We start from the raw sequence: 17645 nt of genomic DNA on the forward strand, positions 1-17645 counted from the left end.
ACACACACACACACACACACACACACACACACACACACACACACACACACACACACACTTGTGTGCGTCTCCATGTGTGTCAGACCTGGGCATGACTGCTGCCATTATAATTCTGGGCAGGTGATCAGACTTGACCCCCACTAACTCTGTCTGGCTCTGGCCCGCCAGCCAGGATCGTGTGCCAAGTGTCTGGTGTTGCCCGACTCCCCACTGGCTGGTTAATGAAGGGCTTTGCCGGGTGGGGTGGGTGGGGTTGTTGGAGAGGGCGGGACAGCGGAGGCGGGGTGGGACTCGTTGTGCTCTCCGCCATCGGACCAGCTGTTGATTCACAGCTCCTTCGCCACCACAACAAACAGAGGCCACACAAGGGGCCGGCCGGCAGAGTGGGACACTGTGTGGGACGCTGGCACCCCCCCCCCCACACACACACACACACACCCCACCCAGCGATCAATTCCTACACAGAGCTGTCTCTATTGGGCTCAGACTGAGAAGACTGCATTTCCCCTCCCTTTCCTCTATCTTTTACCACCTCCATTATCTCCACTGCTCTTCTTCTTCCTCCACCACCGCTCCACCCCTCTGTGCCTTCCTCCTTTCTCCCTTCTGTCGTCCATCCTCCTCCTCCTCTTCCTCTTCTTTCACCTGCCTCTCTCTCTGGAACAAATCAACAGCTGTCTCAGCGTCACTCTGAGCAAGTGAACTCTCTACAAAAACGAGCCACTGCCGGCTGCAGCTATTTGTCTGGCTCAGAAAGATAGACGTCCACTTCCTCAGCAGGCTTTCTGTGGCTGGGGGGGGGGAACAAACACGGTTACAGTCTCACAACACAACAACGCACGGCAAATTCTAAAAACAAAAACCTTTGGCGAGGTCGAACGAGGCCTGTCTGATCCCGTGAAATGAAACTTTTCCAGTTTGGGTAGCCCTGCAGGAACTCTCACAGCAAACTGTCCCGGTCCATGCTGCATTTTCAACTAACCACACTGATCTGAGTGACCTAAGGGTGTGTGTGTGTGTGTGTGTGTGTGTTCTGCCAGAACAGTGGGCTCTATTCAGCTCCATGCCGTGCTCCGCAAATGTTAGCTCTGCCAACACATTAGTACTGCCCTGCAAAGCATGTCTTATCAGCCAGAGGGTGACCTGTTAGCGGTGATGTAGCATCGAAGCTACTCATTTTAAAATTGTGAAAATGGGTAAAAATAATAAAATAAAGAAAAGAAGTACATTTTTCTCATATTTATAGCTAATGTGACCTAAAGTTAAATATTTGCAAGATAATTTTGGGATCAGAGGCGACCACGTTGAGTTTTTTTTACCTACGAAAACAGTGGAAGAGCCCAAAAATCAGTCACCAATGGCAACATTAATAGAAGAGTCATTTGGCATTGAGAAGTTTAACATTTTCAATGCATTAGTGAGTAATAATGCTCACATTTGTGGAGTAAAATGCTTTGTTTACATTGAGTGTGTACCTGCATTTCAGAATGATATATAAATGCATCTGGAAAACGATTAAACTCGATTTGATATTGTTCAGAATAACCTTAAATATGTTTGACTTCTTCCTTTGAAACCAGTAGCTTTATCAGTTTGTAAATAATGCTCAGTAACAAGGCAGGTCTCGGTTTAATCCCTTTCTGTTCAAAAAAAGTGCTGGAAAGTTGGACCTTTCAGATCAGTGAAATGCATTATGGGTAGAAAATGCTTATTAGACAGATGCTTTAAAAAGCAGTCCTTTCCTCATGTCATAAACATACAAACACTGATGTGTGTTGAGAAACGAAGCAACCTACCAAAGTACTCCTTCTTCATGTGCATCTCTAACTCCTTCTCCAGCTCCAGGGTGAGCGCCTCCAGCCGCTTCTCCGCCTGGCTCGGCCCACTCTCGCGGCTGGGGGTCACCTGGTAGGGTAACTTGAACCTCTGTCCCGTCGAGGCCGCTTTAGAGGACACCCCGTAGCTCACGGAGGACCCGGCGGCTACGATGTCGCCCGTCCCTGCCGCCTGGACCTGCTGCTGGGGCTCGGGCACCACTTGGAGGTGGATGCGGGTCTGAGTCCCGTTGGAGTCCGCGAACTCCTGCAGCAGGGAGTCCTCGTGCAAGCTGCTGCCCAGCATGGACGACCGCGGCGAGGGCAGCTGCTGCAGGTCCGGGTAGGCGCTCATAGAGCCCCGGGAGCTGCGGGAGCTCCTGGAGCTGTGGCTGGAGATGCTGGAGCGCGGGCTGACCACGCAGTTGTTGGCGCCGGCCCCCGGTCTGGCGCCGCCATCCTGGCTGCAGAGGCTGGAGCGCGGGCTGGCCAGCGGCGCCGCGTGCAGGATGACTCCCTCCACGTCGTGGTGGTTGACCGCGGGCCCGTACCGCGAGTCCGAGTAGCTGGACCTCGGGCTGGTGGTGAAGGAGTACTGGCTGGCGGTGCTGGACCTGGGGCTGGCGTGCCGCTGGTCGTAGCCCATGCTGATGCCGCTGGTCCGGTTGCTGCTGGGCTTGCTGCAGCAGTCGCAGCTGTTCAGGCTGGCCCGCGGGCTCGAGTGCTTGCTCGTGTCGCTGGCCGTGCTCGCGTAGCTGGACCGCGGRCTGAGGACGCCGGCGCCCTCGCAGTGGACCATGCTGGACCTGGGGCTGGTGTACCTGTCGTGGCCCGGCACCACCAGGCTGGAGCGGGGGCTGGCGGCGCCGTACCTGCCGTCGTGGCTGCCGGGGATGCAGACGCTGTTGCACCTGTTGCCGGGCGGAGGCGCCGCTTTGCTGAGGGGCACGCCGTCGAAGGCGGAGCCGGTGCTGTACCTGTGGCCCTGCACCTCCAGGGAGTACCGCCGGTGCCTCTCGGAGGAGGTGCCCGAGTAGCACGGCAGAGCCACCTCGGACTTGGTGCAGCAGCCGTCCTCGTCAGCCGGGTCTCTCTGCGGGGCGCAGAAGTCCACGGGCACCGTCCGGCTGCAGCTCACGGGACGCACCGGAGCCGCGTTGTACACTTTATTCCCGGCCGTGAAATTCTCCACGGTGTGACGCTGCTGGTGGAGCGCGGAGCTGCCGTTCACCGGCTTCAGCTCCGCGGCCGCCGGAGCCGAAAAGTCCAAGTCCGGGCTGATCACCAAGTCCCTCCTGGCGCTGTACATCCCGTCTTTGTAGGCTTCGTACAAGGACAGGTCCTCCATCAGTGCGGCGGCCCGGAGTCCCAGGTCTTCCTGATAATGCTCCATGTTAAGGCGAGGAGCAAGTTGAGAGGGAGAGAAAGACGGCGGAGCACTAATTTGTGTTTCACATGGAAATCAAAACAAAACGCCGCCGCGCAGCCCCCCACCCCCGTCTCTCATTTACCAAAAAACCCCACCGGCGGAGCCATAAAAACCGCCTCGGAAAGCCGCATAGTCCTCTCCTGCTTTCCCCTTCCTGTCGCCGAAAAACACAAACTCTTTCTCACAGTTTCGTCCCCGACAGCGATACGTTTTGTCAACTTCAGTTTTTGTTAAGTTGAAAGGTCTTTACAGTCAATGGCGCGCTGCGCGGAGGAATTTCTCCTCGTCGGCCCCCCTTCTTTCCTCCAAATCTCTCCGGCGGGGCGCTTCAGCAGAAGTTAGAGCGGCTTGGATACATTTTCACCCCGCGAATGAGCTCTGTTTTGTCGATGTGGGCTCGCTGAACGGAAAAGAACAGAGATTTTTAAAAATAATAATACTAAATTAAAAAAAAAAGTATGCCGTTTTGGGTCGGGGACTTGTTCGTGTGAAAGGAATGCGGGGAGGGAGACGGGATGTGCTGCGCCTCTCTGGAATGTGGTTAATGCTGCAGAGAAACAATGATTGCGACCAACTCAGCAAGGGGCTGCCGGGCTCTGAAGAGAATAGTTTAGAGAGAGAGGGAGGGAGAGAGAGAGAGAGGGAGCGAAAGAGAGAGAAGGGGACGTCTGCATTCATCCAAGGCGGACTGAAATCCAGCACAAAGCACGCCTCACCTGGTCCGACTCCTACACCAGCAATAACTGGCTTTAAAAACGAGGAGAGCGCTTTAAACTCAAGTTTATCCAGTTTTTTTTTAACACACCTCTTGATATAATAATCTGCCCGACTCGATCTAAAAGATGCACGTTCTGAATACCAAAAAATAAAGTTTAACAACCCTGCAGTTACAGATAAAACTGGTGTAAGAAGTGGAGTGCCAAGGTCATTACCATTTATTAAAATGACTAAACTGCTCCTTTTCTACACCATCAAGTGACACGATAAACATTAAAAATGACTAAAGCAAATAAGGTATATTTGACATGTTGCTCAGGTTTTATTTATGAGTCATACTGTTAAAAACACATCATCCATCAGCACCAGGTAGTAATTATTGTCCTTAGGGTTTATCTTGAAAAGTTAAATGAGATAAAGAGGTAGAAACGGTTGAGCCCTAAAAGCAACAAAAGACAGATTTGGTCTCTAATCGGTTGTCAGAAACTACATTTGTTTTTCCTTTAAAAGTYGACAGTGTACGAAGAACCTTTTGAAACAACTGAAAATGACAAGTATTTTTTTTATGAATCGCTCTCGAGCGTTCGTGTCTGCGGTTGATGATTCGTTCGGTTTTAGCGTGTCATCAGCTGCCAGCGACCGGCAGAAAGGAAAGAGCCACAGCAACAAAGGCACAGACCAACAACACGTTGAAGAAAAATCTACCGACGAAGGAGCTGCGACTCCTCTTCCCGTGTCCGTTGCTTCTGAACCAGCGCACCACCTCGTCCAGGCTGTGCTCCCGTGGCTCGTAGCCCAGCTCCGCTTTGGCTTTCGCCAAACTGAAGTAATGCGTGACGCCGGTTTTGTACACCTCGGTGCGTGTCAGCAGCGGCTGGAAGTCGTAGAAGGGGCCGACGAGGCGGTGAAGCATTTCTGTGAGGAAAGCGAACAGGTAGATGAGAGAAAGAGGAAGGCGAAGCTTGGGGAATGGATATCCCAAACCCTCGACCAGAGGTCTGAAGAACTCGAAGTTGTTGACGGGCCTGCCGTCTGAGATGAAGTACGCCYGGCCAGCAGAGCGGTGCTGCTTCTCCTCGGTCAGGGCTTCGGCTGCTAGCATGTGGGCTGACACCAGGTTATCCACATGGACAAACTCCACCAGGCTGCTGGGACTTCCATAGACGAACTTGAAGATCCCACTTTCGATGTAGCCGACAACCCTGGGCAGGTGCCTCTGCTCGCCGGGCCCGTAGATACCCGCCGGGCGCAGGGCGCAGGTTTGGAGCACTTCAGGGCTGCCCCTTAGAGCCGTACCGTTCGCCTTCAGCACCGCCATCTCAGCTAAARACTTGGTCCTGGAGTAGTGGTCAGGGTGAAGGTGGAGGGGCAGATAAGGAAGGCTCTCGTCACCGTTCTCGATGACCTGGCCTCCAAACACCACGTTGAAGGTGCTGGTGTACACCAGCCTCGACACTCCACGCTCTGCGCAAGCTTTCAGGACGTTCTGCGTTCCCTCGACGTTGACTGCTTCTATCAGACTCCTGTTCAGCTGCTCCCGACCAGACATGCCATAGGAGGCAACGTGGAACACGCAGTCCACGCCAGTGACGGCCCTCTCAACTTGTGCGTATTCACGTACATCGCCACTCACAAACACGACATTTTCAGGAACTTCTTGTCTCGGAGGGTTGGTGTCAAACAGAATGATCCTGGCTCCCTGTTTCTGCAGAGCACATGCAAGCCTGCAAATAAACAATGTGATAATATTAAACACATAAAACAGCTTTAACTAAAAATGAATTACAAAATGACTTCACTCATTTCAATAATTTAGGCCTATGGCGCCAAAATAATTGGTAAACAGTACAACATTGCCATCTTGTGGTCATAAAGCAGGTTTGCACAATACTGACAGTGAACATAAACTACATTAACATGTTCTTACCGACAGCCAAAATATCCACATCCTCCAGTTATTAAGTACGTGTTATGCTTGTTTTCCATCGCACCAAGGAAAATCTGTGAGTTTACGAGATTATGCAAGATTAGAATGGCACACAAATGCAGACTCATGAAAATACAAACTCAAACGAACAGCAATAACTACAAATAACCTAAAAGAGGTCCAACAGTAACGTATGAAGAAATCCAACAATTGTGTTTAGCTTGAGCAACAAAATGTTTTGGCACGGAAGCAAAATATCAAAAAAAATTGCTAATGTTTTTTTCTTTTTTGCCATACTTTGGAAATCGATTGTTCCCATAGTTTTGGTTAAATATTGTACTCATGCACATTTTCCTAAACAAAAACTGTATGCTAAACAGATGTTTCCAATTCACTTGTAATAATAACAAAGATTTACTAAATGCAAAACAGTTACGATTCACAAATAAATCCGAGTTTAAAATTTGTTGCAACTAAACTTTTGATTTTATGCTTTATTATTTTAGTTTTACCACAAATGAAAGCATGTTAGAGAGGCATGAAAAAAGCTGCAACAGTTCATGTTTTGTTTGGAACACATCAAGTATCGAACAGATTTAGGATTTTCTGAAGTTCTGAACATGACAAGTTCATGCAAGTTTAAGTACACATGACCTTTATTTACTTAAACTTGCATTAAAGCATTGGTCATTAATGCTTAAGCAGTGTTATTACAAACATCGTCTGTAAAAGAACCAGTCTCCCTGTGGATTAATAGGTGACTTTGGTTCCCAAAGTTGGGCTTGGGACCCAATTATGGGTCATGAAGCACCTTGGATAATCTCCAAAAATTAATTTAAAGGGTAATAAAATAACTGATGTAATATTTTCCCTATAACTATTACAAAAACACAAAAAAAATAAGTATAAATAAGTATTTATATTTGTGTACAAGCTGTTTAGATTGTCAAAAAGCCTGTGTTTTTAGGGTTATTAACAGAGTTTGTGTACTCAGACCAGTAATATTTGGGGTCACAAGTTTTTGCCATGAATATTTTGTGGGTCAGAAGATAAAAAGTTTGGGAACCACTGGGCTACATTACAACAGTTTGACACATTCGCTCTGTCTGAACAGGTTTTTCGGTATCTTACACGGTTCTAACACATCCTGACTCTGGTGACACTAACCTCGTTCCGAACTGCGTGCAAGGCGAGTGAAATATTAGCTTTTTAATGACTTTACAGACCCGCAAATCCTGTACGGAGAGATGTCGGCKTTAGCTTCCTGCTCGGTTGTCACGTGATCACGACAAACCGGAAGCACCGTCACGTTTTATTCAAAATAAAAAAGCAGCAACTAGTGAAAATTTGGCATTTTGCTTGTATCGTTTTTATACGTAAAAACTAAAATTAAATGTGAAGAAACTAATAAGCGACTGTTTGCTTTCAACTTAAAATAACGATATGGTTGACTTTAATTCGCGTGAATAATGCTTTTGTTTTGAAAGTTACAGTGACAGCTGAGTTGAGGCACGCCTTATCGTTGAAAATAAAAGTTTCAAGGAAAAGTAAATGGGGGGAAAGGTAGAGTTAGTTTAGACTTTTGACCCGCTGCTATCGGTTTGTTTGAACAGAACAATCTGAACATTCARTCCTGTTGCAGCGTCAGCAGTTTGACACCAAGTTGAATGAACAGTGATTTGAGTTTTAGTCCAACGTGACCAGAAATGAAGAAGTCTGCAAGCGGGCTGCAACCTGGAGCGATGTGTTAGTTGGCTTATCTATATGGAGTAAAAGTTAGATTTGGGCTTCCACTGGTTTTGATCAACCTTCTGAGGGAACCAAGGCAGAGTCGATAATCATCCACCAGCTTATTGATCTGGTAAGGAACTGTTTGTTTTATGATGAGGGGGGAAATAAAATATAATAAAACAAATAAATCAATAAAAACAATTCTGTTCTGCTTCAACTTCAAGTTGAATAAGTGTTTCACTTCTGACCTGATTCTTATCAAATTTGACAATTCATAATCAACTTGTAACAACTTATAATCAAAGTCCTATTTCAAATCATTAAATTAAATAATTCAATGAAGACAGTTGTTTAAAAAAAGACAAAGTCATTCCTCAGAATACTATTCCCAAATTTTAGAGTTAATTTTTTGTTGCAATGATGATGTTTTTTTATTTAGTTATGATGAAGAATTATCTGTGATAAACAGATTCAGGCCTCAGCGTTTGAGGTTTGATAATTAAATCAAGTAATCTAACGACTGGTTTTGCCTTACATGGACTCCAGTTTCATTGACTGGGAAAAAAAAATCTGGTGCCCTTTTTTATTGAAAGCTTGCGTTTGTAATAAGGCTGCATGTTGTACTTGTTTCCCTGCTCTAACACGCCTGATTCAGTGATTGAATTAGCTCTTCAAGTTCTGCAGAATCCTTCAAATCACCCATTCATTCAAAACAGGTGTGTTGGAGCAGAGGAAACTATAAAACAGGCAGGACAGTGCAAATTTGATCATGTTTTCTGTTTATCCTGAAAAGTGTCACGAATTGTGAAACATATTGAGCATTATGCACGAGAGTGTAGCTCTGTTCTTTTTACCTTTATTTTTGACTTATGACTTATTTATGACTATTTCTGTTTTCCTTGATTGCAAAATCCGAGGCACATGTATCACCTGATTTAGACTTTATATATATTTTTTGCAGTTTTCTAAATTTAAATAATCAGACAACACGTTGAATGACTTAAGTAATGTATAAATTTGCACATTTGTATGTGAACTCTTACAATGATGTGTCCTCAAATGGCCTACATGCAAAAGCAACCATAAACTTCTTAAATTTTGGGTAGCTAACCGTTGGTGTTTATTAGTGCTCCAACCAGAGTTTTGAAATATAAATAGGTAGACTTGGATTCATTTTTCATTATTAAAAAAAAAACAAGAAACCATTGCACTGATTTGCACCAAATTTAAATAAAAACAAGTTTTGAGAAGTGACTCAGTAAATTTGCCTAAAACTGTGCTTTTCTACAGGCAAGATGAATTTGCAGGAGTACTTCCAAAGAATTGGTTTCCACAGCTCCTGTGACAAAGCGGATCTTGCGACGCTGAAGTTGGTCCACAAACTGCACGTCATGTCCATCCCCTTTGAGAACCTGAGCATTCACTGCGGTGAGACGATCGTCATGGATCTGGAGGCTATTTTCGACAAGCTAGTAAGGAGCAGCCGCGGAGGCTGGTGCCTGGAGAACAACTACCTGTTTGGATGGGTGCTGAGACAAATGGGCTTCGATGCCACAACGTTGGGCTCCAGAGTCTTCAACAACAGCACGGGCAACTTCAGTTCGGTTAATAATCATCTCATTCACAAGGTGGTCATTGACGGGAAGGCTTACATAGCTGATGTAAGCTTCGGGGTGTCATGTCAGATATGGGAGCCACTGGAGCTCATCGCAGGAAAGGACCAGCCACAGGCAGCGGGGGTGTTTCGTCTCATTGAGAAGGAGGGCACCTGGATCCTGGAGAAGACCGGCAGGAAACCAGAAATTCCCAATCCAGAATTCGCCAACTCCAGTCTGGTGAGCAGGGAGTTGACGAAACAGTTCTACTGCTTCTCTCTGGAGCCCTGTGAGGCAAAGAGTTTCTCCGAGCAGAATCACAAACTTCAAACAGATCCGGCCTGTCTGTTCGTCAAGAAGTCCATCTGCTCCTTGCAGACCCCCACAGGATTCAGAGTTCTGATTGGCTGGWCCTACAGCGAGGTCACCTACAAACCCGAGGAAGGAATAGACGTTGTAGACATGAGGAACATCACAGAGGATGAGCTCGAACCAGTTCTGAGGGAGCAGTTCAATGTGAAGCTGCAGAAGAAACTGAAGCCTGTAAATGAAAAAGTCATCTACACCATATAGAAAATAACATCTCCTTTTGCTTTAGCTTTTAAACGCTGGCGCTAGATCAAAAAAACCCACAATTTTATTTTTAACGAGTTACTTGTTTCATAATCTGCTCTAAACTGCTTTGAAGCTTGTCTTCTGCACATAAATATGCAATGTGACTGAAAAGAAGTACAATCAAAATATCAATGCAACTTTTTAATTTACTTTGCCAATTCTGAAATACCAAAGTTAAAAGATTTGCATAATGAAAGAGATTACGAAAGAATAAGAATGCTTTTTTTTATTTTATTTTTATAAATCTAAAAATGAGAAGGGTGAAACTACAGTGAAAGGGACTATAGCTTTATGAACAGATGAATGAAGTATACTATTGTGTGTTATGTCTTGCTATTTTGAATGGACAAATAAAAAACATTGAAATTCAAACCCTGTTTCTTTCATGTCATTGTCAAGATAAAATCTCACAGACTGTCAGAGTCAAATAAAAAATATTCAAGCTTTTCTTTTTCTCACATAGTTTAATTTGGACTTTTCCTTTCTTACTTATCTACAAGTTTTACTAGAATAAACAATAAAAAATAATTAGAATAAACTTTTGTGACGTATTTTACTTAAATGATTTGACAAAATCTCTTTATTAAAAAGAGGAATGAATGAGGCCTATTTTAACTAAATGTAAAAAAAAAGCTATCTATGAAAAAAGTGTAAGACAATGCCATCTAGTGGCCATTACAACCACAACTCTTATTTTTCTCTACAGTTGGGCGGGGCTTAAGTGTGTGTACCCTTACGCTCATTCGCTAGTCAAGAGGAGGAGTCTGTCACTCAGACAAAGCTGATTGGTCCTTCGGCCTGTCAGTCAGCGAAGGAGGAAACKGACACAACAGAACATTGCTTCAGACGGCTCAGAGATGAACTCCTTGGAGCAGGCCGAAGGTAACAAAATCACTGAACAACTTAACTGAACACATTTTAAAACGTGTTCTAACCACCTTGCTGGACTGTAMTAATGTTGAAAAAGAACAATATAAAGTCATAACAGCTTGCCGTAACATTACGATAGTTGACTCATTTGTCTGCGAGATGTAGCTTTTTGCTAACTGTCATGCCGTTCAGTCAAAAATATATTTTGTTCACTGACTGCTAATTAAATTTACAATGTTGTGCGTTTTAGTACGTAACTTTTAGCAAAACCAGCTCTCATCAATTTTATACGTTTTTTACACGTTGTAGTCTCTGTGGTTTTGAGTTTAAATTATCATTAAAACRACCATTTAGACAAATTTGGCTTGTTGAACTGAACTCCCATGTTGATGCTGACCTCATTTGTCAAGAGAACTTGTCTCACTAAAGAAAACAGACACGTTTTGTATCCAGTACTGTATTGTTTCTATGTTTGGGCAGACCTGAAGGCCTTTGAGAGGAGACTGACAGAGTATGTCTCCTGTCTGCAGCCTGCAACGGGCAGGTGGCGAAGTAAGTAACTTTTGTGTTACAATWATGCTAGTATAACGAATAAGTGCTAATTACAATATAATATCTATGTGTACTGATGCACTCGTGTGGTGTATATTTATATAAGATGTGCTTCATTTATATTAGCAAAACTTGTAACATTTCACTAATCCTAAACAAGAGATGTAGGACCAACCAATGTGTGTAGGTGGTAATTTATTGTTGTTGCTCCTCTGTTTCAGTGATCCTGATAGTGGTGTCCGTTTGTACGGCCACTGGAGCTTGGAACTGGCTCATAGATCCCGACACACAAAAGGTTTGTATCACTGAAAGAAAGGCAAGACATCTGGCTCTACAGAACCAAACCTCTGTGCTGCTAATGTTAGAGAAAGACAGATGGAAGATGGTTTTACTTGTGACAAAATTAAATGTAACATTTTAAACAGGCGAGTCACAAAATGTCCCCATATTTAAACAAAACCAACAAAGGATTCAATTAGACTTACATAAAATGTTTAGCTATTTTGTGTAATTGTACTAAAATCAATTTATTTCACGTGAAGCTGTCATTAATCACATGACCTTGAAATATTATCATCAAAAGCAACAGTCTGGACTCTTTTTTCTGAGTGCAAGGGAGATGTGAAAATATAGTGTCCTTTTTAAATGCAGAATATATTCAACATCAGCTTTTAGTAATTAATTTAGTAATTAATTTACTAAATGTGAAAAGGTTTATTAGTCTTCAGTGCTCTTCCTCTCCTGTTCTGCAGGTCTCGTTCTTGTCATCACTGTGGAATCATCCTTTCTTCACCATCAGCTGCATCACTCTAATAGCTCTCTTCTTTGCTGGGATACACAAACGAGTCGTGGCRCCCTCAATGTATCCTTTTCTGCTACAGTAGATATGAAGTGAAAATATTTATCCGGTTTCCCAGTTAAGCAGCTTCACAGTAAAATGACCCTTTATGTCCATGTTTCCGGTTGTTGTCCATAACCTTGGCCTTTTCAGAATCGCAGCCCGCTGCCGCACAGTTTTAGCAGAGTATAACATGTCCTGTGACGATGTGAGTCCTCTTTTTTTATATCTTGACCTGGAATTATTTTTCTTTAATTGCATTTTTGAACACATCTTCTCTGATTGTTTTTACAGACGGGGAAACTCATTCTCAAACCACGACCTAATATCCAGTAACTACACTCCAGTGTGCTTTGTTTAGTTGAGTTTTGATCATCTTTGACCCCAAGGATTTTGTCACCTTGACAAAAATGGACTTTGAATGGGATGGAAAAACAATGAACTGAAAGAGACAATTTTTAAAAAAATAAGTGTCGCTGTGTTAATGTGTTTATTGAAGCTGCTGGTCCTCTCACATCAGCTTTGAATTTTACGCATTCAAGTGTGAGTGCAGATGTGTTTAGTTCTGTTTGTGAAGTTAAGCATGTGTTTTATCAAAATGTTTCTATTTTTAAAGTTATTTACCAAATAAACACACCAGGTGTGAACATGTCTCATTGTTTTGTCTGTTTTGTTACAAATAATTTAAGAGTTGTAAAGTAACCAAGTACAAATACTTTGTTACTGTACTTAAGTAGAAATTTTCGTTATCTGTACTTCACTTGAGTAATTATTTTTCTGCGTACTTTTTACTTTTACTCATTACCATTTTACACAATTATCTGTACTTTCTACTCTACATTAAAAAAAAAAAAGGTAATAAGTAGAAAGTCGTTACTCCTATTTTATTCTGAGGGTTTTCAAAAAATATCAGATACTTTAAGACTTTTACTCAAGTAATATTTTTAGAAAGGACTAACTGTTACCAAAGTATTTTTATGATAAGGTACTTGTACTTTTACTCAAGTATCACTTTGATATGGAAGCCCATTTCCGCCACCCTGATAAAAAATAAATAAAACTTGTATCTCATAATTATGACTTAGCTATCTCATAATTATGANATGAGATACTATCTCATAATTATGAGATAGCTAAGTCATAATTATGACTTAGCTATCTCATTATTATGAGATACTATCTCATAATAATGAGATAGCTAAGTCATAATTATGAGATAGAATCTCATAATTATGAGATAGTATCTCATAATAATGAGATAGCTAAGTCATAATTATGAGATACAAGTTTTATTTATTTTTATCAGGGTGGCGGAAATGGGCTTCCATACTTTGAAGTACTTTATACAACATTAATTTAATAAATCTGGCTGCTCATTTTCGCTGTTTGTATTTGCGACAGCGTCACCGCTTTTCGGCCGGCAGCGGCCCCTCGCTTTACGGCGGAAGCGGCTCTTCCACATGGCTCCCTGAAGCGGTGGTTCGGTGTCACTGACTCTCATTCGCCAGAATTCACCACGAACCAACGACAGACGACACAAAACCACGACAGACACGTGTGGAAATGGGTAAAAGTAAAACCACAAAGTTTAAACGTCCGCAGTTCAATTCGGTGGGGCTGCCGGTGAACGCCGTGAAGGAGGAGGACCCTGCCGCTGAAGAGCACGACGAAGACGACTGTCCAGCTGCGGAGCTGTTGGAGAAAGTAAGAGCAGCAGCACAGCYACAGCTCGGGCTTTAAAACAAGGGGTTTACACACGTGTTTACGTCACAAAGCTTTTGTAAGTTATTTAGTTGAATTACTGAGACTTTCTGTTCACAAGCGACCGACTAAATGAACGCGTTGTTTTGACAGACGAGTCCCTGGCTTACAGGAAGCTCAGATGATTTAAAATGAACACACAGCAGGGTGTTCGTTCAGTTTGAGTGAGCTACTCACTCACCAATCTGTTATGGACAGATTATAACAACATAAACCTACAAGATATTCAAATATACCTATTTTAAAACGAGTTTAACAAAATTAACTTACTGCTGGATATGGGCACCAGTGACCCTAAAAGGATGAAATGGGTATAATGGATGGATGGACAGTCTGCATTACAAATGTGAGAACAATATAATGTAATTCAAGCTCAGATAGGTCCAAATGAACAGCAGGAACCTAGAGTTTGATCTGTATAAGAGAAAAGTATTAGATGTCATTCAAATTATCACTTACATAAACCGATTAAATTCATTATCTTAAAAAAAAAAACATGATCCTGACCAGAAGACTAAGAACCTGGATACAGGTGTGTCTGTAAGGTGGTCATGCTCAGTCTGGTCGAGTATTTTAAACATTTGAGGCCCTGTTGTGTTTCTGTGTGTTCTGTTGGGATTAGGTTGTATTATAGGTTGTGCTGGTTGTATTTAGAGAGTTTCATGTCTACACAGTTGCAGAGTCCCAGTGCAGATGTTCGTGAGTTTGCGTGCGCCAGTATTTCCCGGGTGGTTCAGCAGAGCCAGAGCATCCCTGGTTTCCTCCAAAGGGGAGCAGTGAAACGTCTGGGCCCCATGCTGCTGGACGGCAGCCTGGCTGTCAGAGAGACTGCCACCGGGGCGCTCAGGTGAGTTCGTAGAGACGTTTGTGTAATTTGTGTGTTTAAGGCCAATCGGCTTTACTTAAAGCGGAACACAGAAGAGTTCAGAAAAAAGCATTTGCAGCTTTTCAGTATGTAAAGCTGTCTTTCTCGGGAAACAAAATCTAATTGTGCAAATTAATAAAGTATTCTGATTTCATGTTGTGTCAGTAATTGTTTGCATTCAGTGACTAAACCTGAAATCTACAGCTCATGGTAAAATACATCTGTATTTGTCGATTTACTTCAACAGAGGGCGCCATGAAATAAACTGTTAGGAATTTGATGCCTAAATGACTTGGGCTGTTCATTTATTTAATTTTTTTAAATTAATGATTAATTGTGAACTTGTGGTGTTTTGTCTTCCTGCCTCAGTATTACAGATGTAAATTAGCAACARTGCTATAATCTGGTTTTATTTACAGTCTATACAGAAGTATAAGGTGTTCATTAATGTGCACTGTCCTGATTAAATAAATAAATAAAATAAATAAACGGGAAATTTGCTTCTCAAGAGAGGAGCCTGATAACTGGAAGCTCTGCCTCTTATTCTGCTTTAATGAACTCTAGGAACCAAAGTGTCTCTTTAGGAAAATACTGAACAATAAGATTAGGGTAGGGCAAAATCGTATCATGTTCAACGAATAGTCAGAAAAACCTTTGACAATTAATATTTGGCGCTTGGCGATTAATACGTAAACATGCATAATTTAGCTTTGTTTATCTTCTCTGTGCACCACAGCAGCTCACGGTTTCGACGTACCAGCAGCATCTTTCGCAGCTAGCCTCCTCTAAGCGACTGATGAGTGTGCGTCTGGGACTGTCTGTCTCTCTTGCAGAAATCTGAGTGCATGTGGGGGTCAGGAGGTGTGCGAGGACATGGTGAAGCATGATGTCATGACTCCTCTGACGGCGCTGCTTAGAGAGGTGAGACTCCACCGCTGCTTTTAGCTCACTCCACCGCTTCGGTTCCTCCTCATCAGCAAGCTAAAAAAAGGATCTGCTGCAATTAGATGTCATTCCAAAGCTGAGCCAGGTGTAGAAAAAAAAACCTGCCTGCATGCTGGAAAAATTGGCTCAAGTCGAGCGTTCTCCTGACCTTTGGTTGAGATCATGAACTGTATATTTGAAAAGTCTCATTTAAGGCTGAGCTGAGTTTTCATAAAACATTTAGACATTTCCATACAAATATGTTCATATCCACTTGTTGTGTGGCTGGTACCTCATTGTTCATTTTTTTCCCCAGTGTTGTGCTGGTTTTGACAGTGCTGTTGTGAAAATGAAAGACCAGAAAAATCCTGTGGAGGATGTAGCCAATGAGGCCGTAAACCTGCTGTGGAATCTCTGGTAAGCCACAGTAAAGTCATAGACACTGTTTTCATTAAATCATCCCTCACTCCTCTTTACAGTAGCACAGTTAGCTGCTCTGAACTGTAATGCATGTAGATCAAGGTAGAAAAGATAAAGCTTCAAAAGTAATCCAGAGAGCTCCTGTGTGTTTCCTGTTTGCAGGTGGCCTCTAGAATTCAAGCTTTAAACATTAGGAAATCTTTTTTATTGTCCTAAATTCAAATATCAATGGGTTTTATTTTTCTATAAATTATTTCTGTACTCTGGATCTTTACATAACAAATTTTGATTGACGTTAAATTGTTTTCGAAATTATTGCAAAAAATGCCAACCTAATATAACAATAACCCCCAAACTTATGGATGTTTATGAAATTTACGTGCATTAAATAATTACGAACTGACCTGTACYGGAGATTGGGAAAACAAAACACAACAGCTGCTGAAGCTGGAAAAGCGCTTCTAAGCCGAGGCAGTTTATTCTGTTTGTGCCTTACTCAGGCTTCGTTAAATGACTGCAGCCACCTGCATGCTGCTTATGAAGTTTACTAAATTTATGGAGTGTAAAAACAAAAAAAAAAGTCTTGGTGCCCCAAGGTTCGGTACGACGCCCTGCCCTGAGGGCTTACACTGCTCAAAAAAAAAATAAAGGGAACACTTAAACAACGCACGCTAAGTCCAAGTAAATCAAACTTTTGTGAAGCACATTCAACTCTGTACAGAACAAAGTCCTCAATGCGAATATTTCATTTATTAAGATCGGGAGTTAGCGTGCGTTGTTTAAGTGTTCCCTTTATTTTTTTGAGCAGTAGTGTTCCCTTTATTTTTTTGACACGCAGTATCTGCCCCTGTCAGATATGTTGTGTATTAATTATATATTTTTTCTCATATCTTTGTTGTCCTGCTAGTGAGAACAGCAGCCAGGCGCTGTCTATGTTCAACAGATCAGGTCTCTTGGACGTGGTTGTTCAGTGTCTAGAGAGACACACTCACAATGTGGACCTGGCCATATCTGCAGGTAAGTCTGAGCTAAATGACAAACTCTTATTGGTTTATTGTCCCAGCATTCTGCACTCTGGGAAGAAGAATAATGAAGTAAAGAAAGTGTTTTGTGGTACAATATGTTTTGTTTTATTGAACAGTGTTAGCTTGGCAGTAAACCAGTGAGTGTTTCACCTCTGTGTGTGACCTCTGATGTTAAACACGAGAAATCTGGGGTCTCATTTATAAAAGATTGTGTGGAAACCAWACTAAAAGTGAACATTCGGACAAAAGGCCAAAATGGCGTATGCCAAAAAAAAATTCAGATTTATAAAACCGTGCGTACGCACGTTTCTGCACACCCTCCCTTTTTAGATCATAGCTTCACCTCAGAGTTTGCGCACAAGATTCCGCCTCAGGTTCTACCTTCTACACGCCCACAATCAACCATAAATAGTCAATTAGAAGTACCTCATGAATGTTAAGATGTATTTAAATCAGTCAGCTGCTCAGTGTCAAAAAAGATGATTGGCTCAGACACGCTCCGTCATGCGTCTGGAGGATGACAGGTGCTGACTGACAGCTGCTCACGTGAACAGATTGTCTG

General features: G+C 42.9%; 5 protein-coding genes across 6 annotated transcripts in view; 3 read left to right on the forward strand and 2 right to left on the reverse strand.

Annotated features, from left to right (window-relative positions):
- wtip (WT1 interacting protein) overlaps window positions 1–3774 on the reverse strand; it is a gene marked incomplete at its 3' end in the record, with an annotated part of 18955 nt that extends 15181 nt beyond the window's left edge. Inside the window, 1 exon segment of the mRNA XM_014033628.1 lies at window positions 1797–3774. Coding sequence (XP_013889082.1) covers window positions 1797–3207 — 1411 coding nt within the window. The 5' untranslated portion in view covers window positions 3208–3774.
- Window positions 3775–4258: 484 nt separating this feature from the next.
- Window positions 4259–7183, reverse strand: sdr42e1 (short chain dehydrogenase/reductase family 42E, member 1). 2 transcript variants are annotated; one of them, XM_014033630.1, is made up of 3 exons: window positions 7114–7183; window positions 5888–5961; window positions 4259–5684 (listed from the first exon to the last, which is right to left on the reverse strand). In XM_014033630.1, exons 2-3 carry the CDS (start codon window positions 5944–5946, stop codon window positions 4586–4588), a joined length of 1158 nt encoding a protein of 385 aa, XP_013889084.1. In that variant the 5' UTR covers window positions 5947–5961; window positions 7114–7183; the 3' UTR covers window positions 4259–4585. The 2 variants fall into 2 exon arrangements, with proteins under 2 accessions (XP_013889084.1, XP_013889083.1); XM_014033629.1 differs by having other exon boundaries at window positions 7055–7170.
- Window positions 7184–7384: 201 nt separating this feature from the next.
- Window positions 7385–10200, forward strand: LOC106536371 (arylamine N-acetyltransferase, pineal gland isozyme NAT-10). Its single transcript, XM_014033632.1, has 2 exons — window positions 7385–7748; window positions 8909–10200. Exon 2 carries the CDS (start codon window positions 8914–8916, stop codon window positions 9784–9786), a length of 873 nt encoding a protein of 290 aa, XP_013889086.1. The 5' UTR covers window positions 7385–7748; window positions 8909–8913; the 3' UTR covers window positions 9787–10200.
- A 409-nt stretch (window positions 10201–10609) lies between these two features.
- cnep1r1 (CTD nuclear envelope phosphatase 1 regulatory subunit 1) lies at window positions 10610–12739 on the forward strand. Its single transcript, XM_014033633.1, has 6 exons — window positions 10610–10710; window positions 11179–11250; window positions 11472–11545; window positions 12003–12112; window positions 12242–12296; window positions 12383–12739. The coding sequence occupies exons 1-6, from the start codon at window positions 10686–10688 to the stop codon at window positions 12422–12424; spliced, it is 378 nt and encodes a 125-aa protein (XP_013889087.1). The 5' UTR covers window positions 10610–10685; the 3' UTR covers window positions 12425–12739.
- Window positions 12740–13524: 785 nt separating this feature from the next.
- The window catches only part of LOC106536373 (HEAT repeat-containing protein 3), a gene marked incomplete at its 3' end in the record, with an annotated part of 7394 nt that continues 3273 nt past the window's right edge, over window positions 13525–17645 (forward strand). Inside the window, 5 exon segments of the mRNA XM_014033634.1 lie at window positions 13525–13792; window positions 14524–14696; window positions 15548–15635; window positions 15955–16055; window positions 16966–17075. Coding sequence (XP_013889088.1) covers window positions 13652–13792; window positions 14524–14696; window positions 15548–15635; window positions 15955–16055; window positions 16966–17075 — 613 coding nt within the window.

This window comes from Austrofundulus limnaeus, unplaced genomic scaffold (assembly GCF_001266775.1).
Source record: "Austrofundulus limnaeus strain Quisiro unplaced genomic scaffold, Austrofundulus_limnaeus-1.0 Scaffold1792, whole genome shotgun sequence".
Lineage (NCBI taxonomy): Eukaryota > Metazoa > Chordata > Actinopteri > Cyprinodontiformes > Rivulidae > Austrofundulus > Austrofundulus limnaeus.